General features: G+C 44.3%; 1 protein-coding gene across 8 annotated transcripts in view; it reads left to right on the top strand.

Annotated features, from left to right (window-relative positions):
* PTPN13 (protein tyrosine phosphatase non-receptor type 13) overlaps positions 1–20,336 on the top strand; it is an 830,096-nt gene that overhangs the window by 171,759 nt on the left and 638,001 nt on the right. For all 8 annotated transcript variants that reach the window (XM_085636547.1, XM_085636545.1, XM_085636546.1 and 5 more), the window contains exon 2: positions 9,984–10,103. In XM_085636547.1, coding sequence (XP_085492673.1) covers positions 9,989–10,103 — 115 coding nt within the window. In that variant the 5' untranslated portion in view covers positions 9,984–9,988. The remainder of the gene's footprint in view (positions 1–9,983; positions 10,104–20,336) is intronic.

Here is a 20,336-nt window from a genome sequence, read left to right as displayed (position 1 = left end):
CTCGTGGGTGGGTCTGAAATTGGAGTCTTTTTTTTTTTTTTGTGGCCCAGGTGGACGTCGACATACCACCATTTGGTGTCCTTCGTGACGTGCTTCCTCCGAAAGCTCCCACCTTTGGTCGCCATCTTCAGATTCTTTTTTCTGCCGTTGGGTCTGGATCGTTGCGAAGAGTTCCAGAGTTTTTTGGAAGAGGAATCAAGAAAAATCGTAGACAATCGATGAAAAACAGGATTTCAGCTACACCAGACTACAGGTCAGGTAACCGGGACGTCAAGGGAAAAGGTTTACGACAAAGATCTCGATGTTCGACGGAGAATGCGCTCGCAGGGGGCTCCGTAAGCGTGGGGATGGACAAACCACCGTTCAAGTTTTGCACCAATTGCCACCACAAATACACCCAGAAGGACCAGCATCCAGTCTGCAACCTCTGCTTGCCGCTCGACCACAGCAGCGAAGACTGCAACGCATGCTCGGCGTTTACACCCAAGACCCTCAGAGTAAGGGAGAGGCAGAGAAGGGCGAACAACAGCATTCAGGGACCACCTCCATCGCTCCGAGACCTGGGCCTCTCTAGTGGAGAGGAGGACAACATCGCCGAAGGACCGGAGGACTGCCCGGCTGTCGAGGTCCTTAAGAAGACGTCGAAGGAGGTAAGGGAGTCGTCGACCCCTAAACACTTGAGCAAAACTCAAAAGGGTGAAGCTAAAGCCCCGAGCGACACTTGTAGAAGTGAATCTAAGTCCTTGAAGGGAGCATTGCCGCCAAAACACTCGACAAAGGCAACAGCAACCAAGGACAGTCAGCCAAGCGGATCCTTCGAAAAGGACTCCCAATCGTCAAAAGCCCTCGAAAAACCTAGATCATCGAAGGTTGCCCTCGAAAAGGACACCTCGGCGCCGAGAAAGGAAGGTCCGACATCGTCGTCGACGTCGAAGGCCCTGAAAAGAGGCGCAACAACCCTCCACGCCGAACATGCTGCCGAGATGGAGAGAAAGAAGAGGAGGCTCGAGGCCAAAAGGCGAGCATCCTGCAGCAGAAAAAGGACTTCCACGACAAGATGAGCCAATACACGATCCCACCGAAACCCGCGCTCGAAGTCGAAAAAGACGACGAGGACGCCGAACCGCCGAAAACACCCAAACCAGTCGAGGAACAGGGGGACGAAGACTATTATTTCGAGGGAGAAGGCGTTGAGGATTTGCAATCCTACCGGGACTCGACGTCCTCAGAGGTACAAGACCTAGAATAGCAAGATCTCGACGCCGTATCGCTGGAAGAAGGGGTAGACACTTACCCTTCGAGGCCCTCGCCGCCAGACGACATTGGGGTCTACAACATGGACGTCCAAAAGGCTGCACAAATGTATGGAGTAAAAATGGAAGAGGAGAAGCCCAAGGCATGCTTTCTCCTGGAAACTCTACTGCCTCAACAAACTAGTAGCCAATTCGTACCCATGCTCCCTAGTGTGCTGGATCAAGGAAGAGAGGCCTTTAAGGAACCAGCAGTATGCAAGGCTGTGACTCCAAGAACGGAGAAGAAGTATAAACATTCTTCAAAGGACCCTGCATACATCCAAGGGTCAGTACCAGCCGACTCCATAATTGCAGCAACTGCTAGGAAGAGGGCCAATGTGCCCACTAATGCTGGACCACCTCCAGACAAGGAGAGTAGGAGGATGGATCTCACAGGGAGGAAAATGGGGAGAAATGCGGCAATCCAAAGGCGCATCGCTAACGCCAACGCGCTGATCAACAGGCACGCTTACCAACACTGGGATGAAGTGGGGCAGCTCCTAAAGCATCTATCAGATCAGTACCAACAAAGAGCAGCTCACCTGGTAGAAGAAGGCAAAAGCATGGCGAACACATGTCTAAAATCTGCATTGGATGCTGCAGAAACATCGAGCAACCTAATGATGATAGGAGGGACTGAGAGAAGACACGCATGGCTCAGAATTTCAGGATTCAAGCCAGAGATGCAAAGCTACATCCTGAATACACCTTTTAATGGAGAGCAACTGTTCGGCACACCAGTTGACGACAAGTTGACGCAGCTCAAGAAGGACAACGAGACAGCAAGGTCCATGGGAGTGCTACAGTTCAGATGGATGAGAAGGGGCACACCCACGAGAGGTCCAGGTGGTAGAGGAGGCAACCTGCCTACCACATCGCACCAGACATTCCAGCAATGCTACCAAGGGAACAACCAAGGCCAGCAGCAGGAGGGACAGCAGCAGCAGGACTGGCAGTACCAGCCCCGGGGACAGTCCTTTCGAGGGCGAGGACAAACACGAAGGGGAGGCCAACAGCCCTCATCCAAGTTACTTCACCAGGAAACAGAACCCCACCCTAGCAACACCTTGGGGTTGGGGGAAAACATAAAGGAAAACTGCAGCCGAGCATTCAATGACAAACAGTACCTCGAACACTCAACACTGTTAGGGGGAAGAATAAGAAACTTCATCCAGTAATGGAGGAAGGTCACATCAGACAAATGGTTACTAAACATCATGCAATACGGATACTGTATAGAGTTAGAAAGACAACCTCCGACCAGAAAACCAAGAAGAAAAGCACACTCAGCAAAGGAGCTCTCGCTCCTGCAACTAGAGGCGCAAGAACTGCTCAGCAAGAAGGCAATAGAGGTGGTGCTGCAAACCCAAAGGAACAAAGGAGTTTACTCAACTTACTTCCTGGTGCCAAAGGTGGACAAAACACTAAGACCTATCCTAGATTTAAGGTTTCTGAACAAATTCATAAAGACACAAAGATTCAAGATGACTTCCCTACAAGAGGTAATACCACAAATACAACAAGGGGGCTTCGTGGCTACTATAGATTTGAAGGACGCATACTTACACATCCCCATCAACCACAAACTCAAGCGTCTGCTAAGGTTTGTGATCAACCAAACCCTCTACCAGTTCATAGTACTGGCATTCGGCTAAAATCCGCACCAAGGGTGTTTACAAAATGCCTAGCAGCTGTCGCGGCACACCTACGAAGGCAAGGAATACATGTATACCCCTATCTCGATGACTGGCTCATAAAGGCAAGTTCGTACAGCCAATGCAAACTACACATCCAGCAGGTCATACTAATGCTGACACTACTGGGTTTCTCGATCCATTGGGAGAAATCGTCAACAGAACCAGAGCAAATCAAGATATTCTTAGGAGCAGAGATCGACACCAGGCAGATCAAAGTGTTCCCCAGCAGGAAGAGAACATTGGTGATACTGAAGGAAACGCGTCAGTACCGCAAGGGGCAAGTTCTGACAGTGAGGACGGTGAGTAAGTTGATGGGAATGATGATATTGTGCATTCACCTAGTCCAAGATATTCGACTACACATGATACCATTCCAAGAATGGATACAGCATCAATGGTCACAGGCAACTGGGAGTTGGGAAGATCTAGTGGTTGTCATACACTCAGTGCATCAGAAAATAGTATGGTAGAACGAACAAAACATATCACAGGGAAAACCATTCACACAACCAACTCCAACAGTGACCATCATGACGATGTCTCCCGGCTGGGGAGGGGCACGCACATGAACAAGTTCAAGGTGAGGGGGCTATGGTCGCAACAGGATGCGGTCAAGCACATCAATTACCTGAACTAAAAACAGTGTTTCTAGCCTTAAAAGCTTTTCAAAAGGAGCTGTACGGAAACAGGGTGTTGATCCAAACAGACAACACCACGACCATGTTCTACATCAACAAAGAGGAACACAGTCAGTCGCGCTATCAGGGCTAGCACAGGAGATATGGAGATGGGCCATTGCACTGACAATAGACCTACTAGCAATACATCTCCCAGGAAAGGACAATGTGGAGGCAGACCGACTCAGCAAGCAGACGTCAGCATCCCACGAATGGGAGATCAACCAACAGGAATTACAGAAAGTATTCTGGAAGTGGGGCACACCGCAAATAGACTTATTTGCAACACACCAAAATGCAAAATGCCAACACTTCGCATCTAGACAACCAGACCATCGGTCACAAGGGAATGCACTATGGATAAGTTGGTCAAAGAAATTTGCATAAGCTTTTCCCCCCCGATACCACTGATACACAGGGTGCTCCACAAATGCAGGATCAGCAACATGTCACTGACACTGATAGCACCTCAGTGGGCCAGACAGTCATGGTTCTCACAAATAGTGGAGATGGCGCAGGCACCAGCACACAGGTTCCCAAGACGAAGGGACCTGTTAACAATGCAGAATGGGAGGGTGCTACACCCAGAGCCAGAGAGCATCAGCCTGGCGGCATGGCTCCTGAAGACCTAGAATTCGCACACCTCAAGCTACCGGCGAGCACAATGGCAGTGCTCAGGCAGGCAAGAAGGCCTACCACAAGGAAATGCTATGTAGCAAAGCGGAAAAGATTCTCAACATGGCGCTTTAGAGAAAAATTGTAAAGAAAGATCGCAAGGGAGTCAACAGTACTGAAATATTTAACACATCTACTGCAAAGTAAGCTAAGCTACACATCCCTAAGGGTACACTTAGTGGCGATTGTGGCTTACACAAGAGGAGAAATGGGGAAAAGTTTCTTTACCTCACAAGTAGTAAAAAGATTTCTAGAAGGAGCAAAGAGAATCGCACCTCCAAACAGGATGCCAGCACCACCATGGAACCTCAACGTGGGGCAGACCCAATTGATAAAGGCAGCATTCGAGCCGATGCACAAAGCTACACTGCACATGCTCACACTAACGACGGCCTTCTTAGTGGCTATCACATCACTCCGAAGAGTAAGTGAGTTGCAGGCGCTAACACTTCAAGAGCCCTACCTGCAGATACACAGTGATAGGATTGTAATGAGAACAGACCCACACATCATGCCAAAGGTGGTGTCTCGGTTCCACATCAACCAAACAAATCAAATACCTAGTTGTTTCTAAAAAAACACCCACAAGCACAGAGAGAGCGCTGCACACACTGGACGCCAGGAGGGCAGTGATGCACTATATAGAAAGGACAAAGGAGTGCAGAAAGACAAAGCAACTCTTTGTTTCCTTCGCAAGCAGTTTTTTGGGATGGCCATTTACCAAAAATGCCATTGCCCGATGGATTGCACAAACCATACAACTATGCCACAAACCAGCTCGGCAACCGTTACAAGGAGCAGCTCATGCTCACTCAACAAGGAAGAAAGAGCAACGATTGCATTTCTAGCCAACACACCAATTCAAGACATTTGCCAAGCTGCAACATGGTCTTCGGTGCACACGTTCACTAAGCACTACTGTGTGGATATCCAAATGAACAAAGAAGCGCAAGTGGGACAGAAGGTGTTACAACACATATTCAGTAGCCAGTGCTCATCTTCCACCCAGCCACCACAGTAAGGACAAACCGCTACAAAGTCTATGCACAGCATAGTGAATCCAGAAAGATTCACGCTGCAAAATGTATAGTTTCTTACCTGTCGGTGTAGTTTTGCAGCTTGAAGACTTTCTGGATTCACTTGCGAACCCACCTTCCTCTGCCAGAAAGATGAGCCAGGAGGAAAGGGATTCAATACAAACAAGACTTTAGAAAATAAGAGGGAAAAACAAGAATAACACAAGACTAGAAAAAGGAATCCGGAGATGGCGACCAAAGGTGGGAGCTTCCGGAGGAAGCACGTCGACGTCACGAGGGACACCAAATGGTGGTATGTCGACGCCCACCTGGGCCATGAAAGAAAAAATGAGAAAAAAGACTACAATTCTGGAGCCAACCACTAGATGCCGGAATAATGCACAACATAGTGAATCCAGAAAGTCTTCAAACTGCAAAACTACACTGACGGGTAGAATGCATTGAATTATCTTGGTGAGGAATGACCTGAATGTCTTTGAGGATATGGAGGAGCACCAGCGCAGAGTTAAATTACAGAGAAAAGGAATGGAAATGTTTAAGTGAAAAAGTCGGATATTTTGATGCTTGCTCTGTAGCTGTGTGTCACTGGAAAGAGTGTTCTTTTTAACAGGTGCCACAACAGGTACATGGTGTTGATTTTATTATTTATTTGAGGGCTTAGAGGCTTGAATAGAGATCTGGGGCTGACTGAAGGAAGCGAACACATTCAGGGCATTCCTGAGCTGGTTGCTGTAGCAGCACACTGGCTGAATAAACAGCCATGCCCTCCTCTGTTGTGTCCCCATCACATTGAAGAAATGATGGATCTGTGGCACAGAGATCGTTCGCTGTGCAGCAATACAACTCCCAAGTGAAAGGACCTTCTTGCAGGAGGCTGCCCAAACCTGAGCTTCTGAATGAAGGAGAAGCAGTGGATTCATCTGCCACCTAGGATTGGGTGAAATCACGATGTAGGAGGAAATGAATTAAACCCATTTGTCGACTCCTTGGTACTAGATCCTGCCATGAGGCAGAAAGACTATTCAGATCGGACACCACGCAAACAGTGGTTTTTAGCGTCAGTAGGTATCTGCTTGGTGTAAGTTTAGTAAGGAAAAGGGAAGGCCTGAAACTCCTAGGTTGATATATTAGAAACATAATGGACTTGGCATATGCACTTTATGACTACAAAATGAAATGTATAATGATCTATAGACTAGTCTTTATATTTATTACTGAAGCAAGTGTCTTTTTATACATTATTTTGATGTATTTATTGAATTGTATAGTTGAATTTTGTTTACGGCCTGATATGAATATTCCTCATATCTGTTTTTATTTATTTTTAAATGGAAATATCAAATTGCTAAATTTTAGATAAATTTTTTTAACGTTATAATAGGGTTGATTATCCTATAGAGTGTTTAGCGTGTTTGGCAGTATTGTTTCCTAAGCTCGTCATGATACGACGATGTTGATCCCTTGTACTGTACTTTTAATTGCTAACCTTTTATGGTCTTTTTATACCAATATAAAGATTGAATTGAAATTTATATTTTGCGTAACACATATAATTTTCCTCTAAATTGTACCCTGTGAAAGTGAAGCGTATTGTACTAAATACATTTTTCTGGTATCCAGGCTGACTGTATAAAAATTCCCTTGAGATACTGGCGAGAGAGTTGTAGAAGCAGGAAACTATCTCAGGGCCTCAGTACACTGTTGCAACAGGACATGTTATGCCTTGAAGCAGTCTCATCCAGCTAAAAGGGACACAAACTCGGCATAACACACAAAACAGGACTTGCACAAGATTACGAGTACGTAATGAAAATTGCGGCCAGCCCCTTTTAAACCTGAACCTATAGCAAGCCATGACCTATTCTGAAGCTTGCTGCAAACTTTTTAATCTATTTGAGCTGCTTGTTTTCAAGAACTCTACAGTGATCTATAGCATAAAGTTTTGTTTTTCCACTCACACTTTCTGATCACCTGACTTCTCCTTACCATACTGTTATCCTGTGTCTGATTCCAGCTTATAAAGGCGGCCACCAATAGGAGCATGCCAGACGGCACTGAAAGGGACCATACAGTAATGGTGGGCATGGATGCAAGGGCTTCTCCTTCTGTTGAAGCGGCCGCAGCTATTGATAGTGTGCCTTTGGTAGGAAGCTGGGTGGGGGTGGTGTTGCAGTGGCTGTAGGCTGCTTTAGGCATGCCCCACCAGCCTATTAATGTGGGGGCTAGGGTCAGGCGTCCTCTTTTGCCACCTCACATCTGCCAGCCTTCACTCTGGGTGCTCTTCAGCCGGGAGCTGCAAGAAACTTTGTGCTTTTACCCATCTACTTGAACCTGATTTTTGATCTTAGAGTTTGCTTTTGGCTTCTTGTTTGTAGTTTTGACTTTAACATTTTTGTTGGTTTCATATTGCATATTATAATATTTTTGTTTTTGAGCGGGATGGGCTCATGATTGGCAGTGATACCAGTGCACTTGGCCACTTGCAGAAAATGTTTCATATAATTGGATATTAATTTGTACCTCATGGGATTGTTGGGGCTTTAATTCTTGAAAGGGTTTGGGGGTGGGCACATAAAAATTATTTTGTAGTCCACTGATTAGCTGGGTGTGCCATCTTGTGGCCCCTTGAGGAGTGACGTGATCTGTGCCAGGGGATCAAGCTCTGGACGGTTGCCCAGGCTCTTCTCTCTTAAGGGTGCCGGGGGTTCCCCCAGGGGATGCCTGTGGCTTGGTAATTTAGGTACACATCTGAGTGGGCCTAGCTTCCCCTTTGTGGGAGCTGGTTATTCAACATTCTGGTGGGGCCTTCATAGTTTCAGGTGGGACCCACATTCGTTTTAAGATGCAAGGAGGATGTGGATCAGACCATGAGTTGGCTAAAATCATGGGGATGGATGATGGTTAGGAATTGCATATGTCTAGCTGTCTCTGCCTGGAACATTCAGAAATTGTATATGATTTTCAAATATCTTGTGACATTTTTTATAGATGTGTTTTATTTCCCTGTGTATTGGGGTGTAAAATACGACCTTGAATATTTATCTCTTCTCTCAAAGTTGTCACATCTAGCTGGGTCTGTTGGTTGCCCTTGCTGTGGGCCACTTCCATGCTTGATGGGTCCCCTGCTGTGATTCGTATCCCTTTTAAACTCTGATCTTCTGTCTCTCCTCACCTTGTAGGCTCTCTATTATTTAGGTCTGACTTAGAGACAGTTTTGCTGCTCAATGGACACATTGTTTCCAAATTAAGTGTGACTCATGGTATCCAACGAAATAAGAGTCCATAATTTGCCGTTCACATTTCGCTTTGACGTACCACAGCATACAGAAAGGGGCAATAGGTCAGCCTACTTCAGGGTTTCTTCTACTTGGAGTGATGCTTTTTGCCTGATAACATGTGCACATATGCTTGAAAAACAGAGTGAGGGCTGCTAGTCCACTATGTTTTATTTACACATTTTCCATTTTTTGTTTTTTTGAATGTGTTTGGGAAGAAAATGCAAATCTGCCAAGACCGGACCGATTGGTTTTTGCCAGTGCTTGTTTTTAAATTGTTCTGGCCTAGGTGACTGTACTTTCGACACCCTGTCTCTCTTCCCTTCAGTATGCAGCACCCCGTGACAACCCCCTATTACCATGTTCCGTAGTATGTTCTGTGGAGATGCCCAGCTTAGAAAGTTGGTATGTGCAACCTCTAACTGTCCCGAGGACATTTTGAAATCTTTGCATATGACTTTGCTACTGTGGGGTCCATGGTGGTGACCACGCCACCACACTGAGACTTCCCAAAACCCCACCGTGTTTCTATAGTTTTTTTAAACGGAGGAGGTCAAGGCATTTGTGAAGGAGCCTTTCGTCAACAAAGTGGTGGTGCGATTTGTCATCTAGTGTGAGCAACTTTCTGTTCATTACACTATTTCAAACAAAAAACAGTACATTGTTGGTCTCTAAAGGCTTTCTCCAGTTGTCAGGGTACGCCCTTAATGACTTTTTTTCGTGAAAAAGTGGAATTCCTGTCTGTGCCTTTAGCATCTGCCTCCACCAGTTCTGTTCCCAGAGGTGCTCTCACATCTCCTCACCTATGGCCTACACACCCTTCCACCCACCTCAACAGCTTCAGTGGAAGTCTGGCAGGCGTGTGCGCTCCATATCTTGCCATGAGTGTTGTGTCGTAATCTGAAGGCACCTTTCTGAAGAGGTCCCAGCTGAGAGGGAAAGCGCACTGTAGCCAAGCAAAGTGCCAAGACATCTCAAGATGGCAACGTGTGATTATCTGGTAGTGCTACAGAACTGCGTCCCTAGTCTGTCAGGCGGAGAATTTGCATGGATCGTTCTGCTGTGCTTCCTGATGTATTTCACTGATCTGGACAGAAATAGAGATAGGCAACATTGTTTAATAAAAACCAAATCTATTCCATGTTTTCATAATCTGCTTTGGTGATATATTTGCATGAATCTAGATGGGGATCGTCTACATGGTCAGTGGGTGTTATTGAAACATGACTGAATGAAGGAGACCTTCCTCTGTAAGCTTCCTGTTAAGATTTGCCTTTGTATGTGTATCCAAGATGGCTGCCCGCTCTAACCATTTGGTGTTTGTCTACAGGTAATATGCACGTGTCACTGGCAGAGGCACTGGAAGTTCGAGGAGGACCTTTGCAAGAAGAGGAGATCTGGGCAGTTTTGAATCAGAGTGTGGAGAGCCTGCAGGAGTTGCTCAGGAAAGGTAACCGCCCTATCGCTTCACCGCTGTGCTTTGCTGAAGTGCATAGGTTCCATCCACTGTAGAGAAAGAAAAACTGTTCTCTTTGCCCAGACCTGCTTCTCCAACAATCCCCAACAGTAGGCGTTCCAGAATGTTGCGCTGTTTGAGATCAGCTGGGGTTTTGAGACCTATCGTGACATCATTCACCAGATGACCCTTTAAGTTCTCCCACCAAATATATTAATTTCGGATTGTCCTAACAACATGTCAACAGCTTTCCCCACAAAGAAGCTTGCTGTACTTCAGGTTTAGAACAGGCCTGGGCAAAATTCATGCATAACTCAAAATGCCCCCAAAAATACGTATTATTATGCAAAATGCAGATGAAGTATTTTGCTCTATTTTGTATCACAGAAAATATTTCACGCTCACAAATTGCAAAAACTCGCCTGTGACATGAACAAAAATCGTTCACGTTTGGTTTGTTTGTTTCTGTGCTCTGATTATAAGATTTTTACCCAGATGACATCTAAATACACAATGTGGGATAATGGCGTAATCTCTGGTATTTCGTGTAACAACCTTATTGGGGAATAGCAAAAATTACATGAGATTACGCTTTTGCCCAGATTTAGTTGAGAAGAATTTAGCTTTGGATTGTCTATCTGCAATTTATTGATTTGAAATGTTCAGTATTTTGGGAGGGGCACATTGTTACGTAGCTACCCATGAATATCACGTATCAGTTATTTTTAGGTTTTGAATCGTAAACCATAATGTCCATTCATCTGCATTTTTAAAAGATTATTTTTATATTGTTGGTTCGCAGGTGATATGACGAGAGTGAGACTCATATGTCTCTTAATCAGTTTTTTAGTGAATTTTTTGTGTGATGGTATACCTTAAGCGCTGACCCTGGTCTCAACTCAACTCCGCATCGCCTTGGGTCATATCCCATGGAGACCGCTAGGTTATGGCCTTTGGCCAGGTACTTTGTGTATGCCTGCCCTCGGTGACCGAGGAGAAGGGGGCAGGTCTTATGGCAGAATACCATTTGTGTATTCATGACTGTGTTTTTGCACACTCTGGCCCGCGAATGGCAGATAGAAGACTTGTGATACAGCTGAACGAGTGAGTGAGGTTGTTAGCTAGACTAGTTACCCATAAAAGGTGATGGTATGAAGCTGACATACAGACTCCTTTCGGGAAGCGTGCACCCAAAGAAGTTCAATGTATTCTACACTATTTTTCAGACTTTAGCTTCCCATCTGCGTTCCCATTCCCAGGACTTTTATTGTTACCAAATTAGAGTCCATCAAAGCTCAACTACATGACAGTTGAATGGCATATTTATTTAAGGTTGTCTAGCCCCACACTCTGTTGTTTTCCTGCCTTTTTTTCTCAAAATCCAGCCAGGTATGGTAAAAAAAAAAAAAAAATGGAGCTCCTTGAGGGTAACTACATGGCAGCTTGACATGCGGTGTATCCAATTTTACCTACACCTTTAGCATGTAGAGTGGCTCCTGGGTGCAATTGTTCTGCCATGGGTCAGTACATATCTCCGTTGCAGCCCTGCTATTTTTCATGCTAAGTCAGTCATGGCATTGTCTTTTGTCTCTTTTTCGGTGCAAACCACAGGGAGGGTCCTGCATGCACCAGCTTTAAAATGTTCATTGTGACGCGTGGAAATCATACATCTGATCTGAGCGCAGGAGTGTAATGCAGTTTCCTGCAGCAGAGGGGCTCCCCAACCCTTCATGAGATACCCAACCCTTCATGGGGTCCCCATTCATCCCAACGTCAATTCATATCTGTGAGATATGGGAGATTTATACCCCCCTCATCAGATTCTGCACGAAGAAAGGGATGGCGGTCATCATACATGCACTGCCACATGCCTTTTGTAAAAGGAAACGTGGCAGTGCATAATGTTTGTTCATCTGCAACAAATGTTCCCAATGGTGGAACATCTATGCTCTCTTCCATGTGACCGTACTGATCAGCTAAAATGTTTATAAGCGCTTTGATGCCTCATCAGGAGCACCAAGCACTATATAAATGCAAACCTCCTCCCTCTTCTACCCCTCCACTATTCTTTCCAGCCCAAAAAACAGACTCACATATCCACCACTCAAACAAATGTCATATTTCCCTCTACTAACTCACCACTAATCCTTTTTGGGTTCTGTAGTAGCGTGCTACTTGCCGAACAGCTCTTTGATGCGTCATCAGGGGTAGTAAGCACTATATAAATGCAATTACAATTTTAATATTATGCTAGAAGTAGCAGTATTGGACACATTACCCGCTTTTGATAACAAAGGTCTCTGCATCTCCCTAGGGCGAAGGGGGAAGCATCTGGAGAACTTTGCTTTACCTGTCTACCTCAGGTTCATGGACTGCGCAAACTGTTGCATAGCGTGTATCACACAAAGCGAGTGGGCAGTGAATCCATCCATTGCTAGAACTGGAGCCATTTTGCCAGTGGATCTTTCAATTAAAATGTTTTCATTTGATAAAAGGAAAAGTGATAAATGTTCAATTGCGCTAATTGGCTTTTTGTGTAATGCGCATTTGTAAAATGTAACAACCTTCGAAAACTTCACGCAGTTTTCTGCCGAGCCAAACCCGAACCACTCCTAGTATCTCACCTACGTAATTGCTTGTAATCACAGTTGTGAAATTTGGTGGGGTGTGTCACGGGTGCTGGGCAGGCCGGGTCTTGCACCCGATGCTGAGGCCTGCCAGCAGGTGTAGTGGATTTCACTGACATTCTGTGGCTAAGAACTTCCTGCTGCTTGTTAACTGGACACAAAAACAAACAAGGTGTCAAATTACCCTGTTGATGACTTCTTCAATAATTTACTATCCTCGTGTAACAACTCAGCCTTTGCAAACGTGACGTGCTTATGGCTGTACTCAGCAGCTCATGGACTTCAGATGTTTTAAATCATTGAACAGTTTTTAGAAAAGTGTTTTGTAATAAAAAGTGACATGCAGAACTCTCTTGGCAAGGTTGTGTGAGCTCTCATCATTTAAATAGCAAAGCAAACCGGTCTGACTTGCATTTTGTCTCCTAACTTAAATAAAGCCTGCTGCAGGGAAAAAACAATACCAGCTAAAAGATTTTCTGTTTACAAGGCCCATATATTATAAATAATCGTATATGTGAATATTCAGTTCCTTGCTGTGATGTGAAACAGTCTCTTGTGCATTGCAATGCAAGCACTTTGTGGAAGGCGGAATGATGCACCAAACTGCCAATAGCATAATGTGAGAGAAAAATACTTTGTGGGAAGCTAAAGTCTGTGTATTTTATAGAGAATTGATAGCAATAGGTCTCCCATGCACTTGCATTGTGGAGCAAGACCTAAAAACCTGCAAAGTAATTTAGGAGCAGGGTGTGTTTTCAGTTGTTTTTATCACCTAACTTAACTGGTGCGGCAGGTTCACAGGTTTTCTGAAGACCTGGCATGAGAGATTTCGGGCACACCTTTAATGAAAGGGATGTAAGGTGTAATCAAGTTGTGGGTCACACAGATTGGGGCTATTAAGGCAAAAAAGAGCTACAAACCCTCTTTGTTCTACGGTGCGTTCAGACTCCCACTCTTTGGATTTTAAATGTATTAATGTGGGAAGTTGAGGAATTTCAACATGAATAAACATAGTCTAGTTTACGATACAGTTACATGGTGATGATGTTTTAATCAGCAATCAATTGGGGGTTTATAAAGCGCGCTACTCACCCATGAGGGTCTCCAGGCGCTGGGGGTAGGTTGGGGGGGGGGGGTGCAGCTCCGGATCAGTCGAAGAGTGATAGGCCTTTATGGAAAAGCTGATTTCTCTTTAAATATGAGATGAACTTTCTGTGAGGTTTCGGCAAGCGGGTGGGAGAAGGATCCATTCTAGCCGTGTACATTAATCGTATAAAAAGTGCCCTCTCCCTTTTTAATGGCTTTGTCGCAAGTAGCGGGATCCTTTAGATTGGCAGTCATATAAGCATAATACGCCAGCGGGGATTATTTATTTGTTTATTTTTGTAGACACGTGTGATTGCCATCAGTTCTCCTGGCGCTAGATTGTCCGATCAACAATAGCCCAGTACAAAAAAACCCTACAGCTGAAAAAAGCTAGGTTTTAGCACCTCCTACATCTTCTGCTTTTCATAATGAGATATTATGGACCTGATTTATAAAAGGATCTGCGTTTTTAAATTATGGTCTAAAATTAACCATTTATTTTAATTAAATACCAGCACAATTATTTTAAATCTCGCTTTGGGGTTGTCTTATTTTGAGCCTTGTTGTAGTTCATTTTCTGCACTCTGTTTTCAGGGCGTAAAGCAGAGATGCTTGCAGTTTCGGTAGGATGTTACAGCAGCAGTCTAGTGTTTGCAAACAGGATTCCATTGGCTTTGCAGTCACATTCGTGTACGGAAAAGTTCAGGGCCCAAAGGCTCTGAAGAGATTTGTGCCAATCAGCAAAGATGATGGGTGGCCAGGATGGGCAGTACATCTGACCAGCTGTATCACCTTCACAGGCCATCGTGCCCAGCCTAGCTCGATGGCGGGCTCGCCATCCCCTGTGGCTCTTGACACCGTCCCAACCATAACACCACAAGACTAGAGATGAAAAAATGCAGAAAAGAACAAGCATTTGCAATGAAATAGGTCTCGCACTTATGAGCGTTTGAACTATTGGCATTGTAAATGACAATGCCTTTTATTTATGTGTTGTTTTTAAAACCGATAAATAAAAGGCATTGTTATTTACAATGCCAATAGCGTAAACTCTCGCAAATACAAGACCTGTTACATTGCACATGTGTTCGGCGCCCGTGCTTTAGAGATTTTAAAGCGTTAGAAGAGAGTGTATCCTGCTTGCAGCAGCAGGCAGGACAAACCTATTTGAGAAAATAGTGCTTTGAGGCTGTAATTAAAGCCTACTGAGTAATAACACGCATAACAGGGGATGTCCTCCAGGGAGGTTACAAAATAAGACAAAGCGGTACTAAGGAGGGACTACTAAGCTTAATGACCAATGTAAAGCCACCGTTTACTGTGGACAATGACACAAGCCAATGAAAAATATGGGCGGAGAGTGGGCGGAACTTCAAGTCCATACCTGAATACAGCATGCCTTGCAGAGCCTGCGCTGCCCTGGCTCGACCTAAAAACAACAGGAGACGGGTATTCAGTCTGGAAATTATATCCCTGCTTCCATCAGGACTGCTCCCATACTCCCATCCGTTTCGGAATGAGCTGAAGATGCAACCCTTCATAGAACACTTTGCCTGCCTGTCAATGAAAGCACCCTGCCCCTTGTGAACAAGCAGCTCCTGCCTTCTGGCCATACTGTCTAATTATATCCCAGGCCTTTGTTTCTGTTCACTGCTCTGCTGCCCTGACTTCGTTTGTGCGATATAAATGCCACATTCATACATATGTATCTATTTTTACCTCTCCCTTTAACCACATGCAGATAAAAGGGCGAATGCCCATCCCTCCACATTTATTAGTCCCTGGTTGTACATACATCTTTTATGCAGGCTACGTCAGTGGAAGGGCAGTGCAGCACACTTGCCTCACTTTTAGCCTGTTGTGTAAGAAAAATATTGCTGCTCCAACTTTTGTACCTGTACCCTTTTCCCCTCACGTTCCCTGAATTGGTGATTGGCTGCCACATAGCAATACAGAGACCTTGGCCTGCATCCCTGCTCTATCACTGTTGGTCATACTCTTGGGGAGGATGCTTAACACCGGTTGGTTAAATAATTAACCAGCTTCAAAGCAATGCCTTGGTAGGAAGTTTCAACATACCCTACTCGCGTCCGCCTGCTGTTTCTATATAGGTTCTGCAGCCATCTTTGAATCCCTTTATGCGGTACTGTGCAGTTAAAGTCTTCCTCTTGTATGTTACAGCTGTACTCCGCGCGCTCGCTAGAACTTATTTTCACTTTCGTACTTGAGGAACTAGGACGCTCCTAAATTGTATCTGTTTCTCCCAACCCCTACCAAACATCCCCTCTCCCACTTGAAAACTGTTCCACTTTCACTTCCACAAGCAACCAATCCAGACATGATCACACTGTTGCTATTATTGCTGCCGGTGGTGACTCCATTTCCTGCTACACTACCATCGGGGTGGAACATCTTGTGTATGACTCCATTGAAGGCTGGACTAGAGATATAAATAACTATCCCATTCATTATTTTTGTGTACTTTATTTAGAAATGGATAATGTTCTTGACACTGATGGTAGGGTATTAGGCAGGTCTCAGGGGTTTGGAAAGTTTATAAAAGGACTGCACCATTGACAGTCCTGCTGGATGCTTCACCTGTTGGCTTAACTTTGCCCACTTTGACGTGGCTCCTCTTTGTCCGAGGCACACAAGAACTGACAACAACCATTAGCCCTCCAATTTTCTTTTCTGGTGTAAAGGTTGTGGGAGAAGCTGAAGGAACAAATCAGATGCAAGAGCCGAGAGAGTAGAAACAAAAAAGGGATAAAGTGCTGCCACAAATTATTTTTTGCACCACTGTGCAATATCTGATGAAGCGTGAGTTACACCTGCGCTGGGTTGCTATGGCTTTGAAAGCCATTTTACCTTCCGGGCATATTAAGAAACCAGCCGTGCAACGGCTGTGAAAACCTCAAGTAATTCAGGGAAGATACAAAATGTTGTGGAAAAGTATAGTTTTAGGTTTTGTTAGTGTTCGTTTATTCTTGATTGTTTATACAAATGTGTGTTCCATTGTGCTTTGGTTTTTTTGTTGGCTGTTGCTAGCTTTTCCTTTGTTTTAAGCACGAGTTATTTGATAGGCACACGTGCATGTGCTTTGTCCATAGGTCACTAAATAAGTATATTTTTTTAAGACGGTGATGTAGATGGTGTGAAAGAAATGCACATCGTGTACATGTCATTCTGTTTTTGTGCAATGGGGAAACAGACCGTTAAGGTATGCGAGTTGGTGGTAATTTAGTGTACACATTATGAACGATTTTCAAACTGTAGGTTTCATCCATAAATGAGTTTCTGTCATCCATGAGTAAAGGTCCCACCCAAACACCTTCACATTCTTGTCTAGATTCAAAAGACAATACTGTTTTCTAAATTCCTGCCCAAGAATTCACATTCACTCTCTGTGCGGCCCTTTTCGCTGACCCTGTACTTTCACTCCCAAGGGTTTCCACATTTTTGAGTCCATCATAGGTGCGCTCCAGTTGGGTATTGCCCCGCAGATCAGGTTTGCTGGATCAAGGGTGCATCCTACCCACAGTGGCAGCTGATTAATGTCCGTTTCACCAAGCTGTATCGAGACTGGCATCGGGCGCGGCTTGGTCATCGTGTTTTGGAGGGCCACCAGTGAACTTTATCCGTGGAAAGTCTGTCAGATCTCTTATGTTTGTTGTACTTCAGTTACATGAGATAGCATGATCAGTGTTTGTTAATAGGTGGACTGTGCATTTGGGGGTCCCTCTGCACATCCACTTCATATTTAAGAACTGCTGCATCTTGTCGAAAGCTGTCTGCAACCGTCACCCAGCATTCCTGGCAACCAAGCTCAAGCCATCTGTACAACTTTCTAAACCGGTTGCTGCAACAATAGCAGCTAAAAATCCTGGAAGTTTGGAAAGGAAATGCCGAATGCAGTGATTTCTTCTTCTACGATGTGGGAGTGTTGAACTCAATACCAGTCGTTATTCAACAATCGCCATCTCTCAAGCAAACACTGACAAAGTCTGTAGGTCTGGCGTTAGCTGTCAGTTAACGCTTGTTTTTTTAGTCATGGTTTTTGTAAAACTGTATTTTTGGGGAAGCTACTGGGACCTCACCAGTATAAAAACACAATGGTTAAAAGCAAAAATATTGTTGGCCTCAAAAAGCACATATTGTCATTGAAGTTTCTGGCGCAGAATGAAAGTACTAATTTTGTGTGCAGATTTCTCCTTGAGAAAGAGCAGAAAGCACTCACTCATAGTGAAGTCAGACAATGGCAGAAGTGTGTTAACTCTTTGCTCCATGCTGTACTGGATTGTAGAAAGATGTGATTGAGACTAAACACCAATAGATGTAGAGGGCTATATATATTTGTATTCAAATCAAAAGGTCTTGGCTAATGCCAGACTTCATAGGAGCTCAGGTTTTTTTTTTTCCAGAGTTTTATATAGCGCAAACTTGACCCGAATTCAATCGGGTACCAGAGCGCTTTACATAGCACCAGTTACGTTACATGAGGACACACATTCATTTTATTTTTTTTTGGTTAGGCACGGGTAGATTAAGTGATTTGCCCAGAAACACAGGTTGTCGCTTTTAATGCCGCTCTTCATCTCAATGTAACTTTTCAGTTACCAAAATCAGTCTCCTCACAGTATTTTGTGCTTTAACCATATCCCCGCACTCCAAGTTCCCTCCACCTCTGAGCCTCTCCTACAAACCTCTGCAGCTGCCGGATCCTAGGCCATCCTTTGATTGCATTAGCTTCCTTCTTGCACATCATCTTATCTTGCACACCCCTATCTCCTTCCCAGTGTACTGTTGCTGTATTGAACTATAGAAGTTCTACCTACACACATTTGTACATGGAGACCGTTGTATTAATGGTGCCCTGAATGAATAGGTTTCCATCTGCAGGAGTTTCCCTGCATTAGAGTTACAGATGTGCTGGTGTCGCTCCCTCAGGGTCAGCCGGAGGGGCCTTTGCATTGAGTTCTTCTCCACAGTTTACCACTGGATCACATTTCAAGGCGTGAAACTTCCAGTGAGAGATGGGGTTCTGGCAATCACTACATTGCTAGTCAAAATGCCAAATAAAAAAAAAATGTTTACATAAAGACAATTCCCAAGCAGAATCAAACGTAAACAGCCAACCAAATGCAGTAAAGATTAGAGCACTCAATTTCTTAAGATACTTTAAATTGGCGTAGACAATCATCTAGAAAAATTGTGTCCTTCTTGTACCCTTTAGTAGTTCAAGGCTCTGGGTCCAAGTGCGCTATGGATAAAAGTAGGCCAACTAACATCGTGGTTAATCCCACTAATCAAAGCCCCCTGTGAAAAAAGGAATTTGAGTGTTGATGTCTCTCTAAGCAGCATCTAATCTTGAGAATATTAAATAAAGGACTGTTATCCACAGGCTGGTGTGCTGGTTGCTTCCATCAGCTACTATTCTGGGGTAGAATTTACTGGTGGACACAGTCATGTGTTTTTTGGGGGGGGGTTAGTGTTCCATTGCACGTAAAGTATTTTCTGGAAAAAATATCACTGCACATTTACATTATATTAAATGGATGAAACTTAAATAAATTGTGTGGCCATCATTTGGAATGTTTTTTTTTTATTGGAGGATGCCATGTTTTCAAGAAAGTCTCCAATAGGTAAGGAGTCCTTGCCAGCTGCTGGCCCTGAAAGTAATGCACTCTGTGCATTGCAATTGAAGAACTCCCTACGAGGCGAAATAATACACTATATGATGGTCAGACAGAATGACTCCTATTGGCTGATCAGAGTGGTGATTGACCCTGTCGCCAGCCAATGGCTAAAAGGAGCGAGTAGAAGAAACCAGTGGTTGAAGGAGGTTGACCCAAAGCCCACTGTGTATTATTCACAAGACTTTTAGCAGACTGCTAAACCTGTTAAACCGGATTTTAAAAAGTCAGATGCTTAGTGATAGGTGGACTGCTGAAGTGAAACTAAGCTATCTGGCTGCCTTTCTAGCCATCATTTGTTTACTCATTGCACCACTAGAGATGGGAACAAACCATATGTAAATCAGTGTTGCCTCGACCCCAGTAATGACGTCTCTTTCTAAAGTGACGCTTCTGTATGGAAGGAAGATTGGGAAACTATAAACAAATGCTCAGTTACAAATCTGAGCCTTAGACCTTTCCTCTAGGAAACTGCAGATGCAAGTTGACAGATTTGCAAATTGTGGTTTTTTTCGTGGCCATCGGATTGTTTTAACAATTTAAATCTTTAGCTCCCAAATTAGTTTTCTTGTTCTTCATTAAATACCAGATACCTAAACCTGTATGCTCTTGAATGTTTTGCGCGATTCCCACTCCAAAAGGGCACCTTTTTATTTTTTAGTCTCGCTAATAGTTGCAGATATAGAATTTGCACCATACTGTGCCATCCTTTTTCCACTCTTTTTTATTTTTACTTTACTTACATACACTGTGCTCATTTGCTTTTTCTCTTTTCCTTCCCTTTTCATCTATTCACCTTTGCATCCTCATCAGCTCACCTT

The sequence above is a fragment of the Triturus cristatus genome, chromosome 2_1 (genome assembly GCF_964204655.1).
Source record: "Triturus cristatus chromosome 2_1, aTriCri1.1, whole genome shotgun sequence".
Taxonomy (NCBI): domain Eukaryota; kingdom Metazoa; phylum Chordata; class Amphibia; order Caudata; family Salamandridae; genus Triturus; species Triturus cristatus.
The sequence above is the reverse complement of the archived record's forward strand: the minus strand, read 5'-3'. Positions and strand labels throughout refer to the sequence as shown.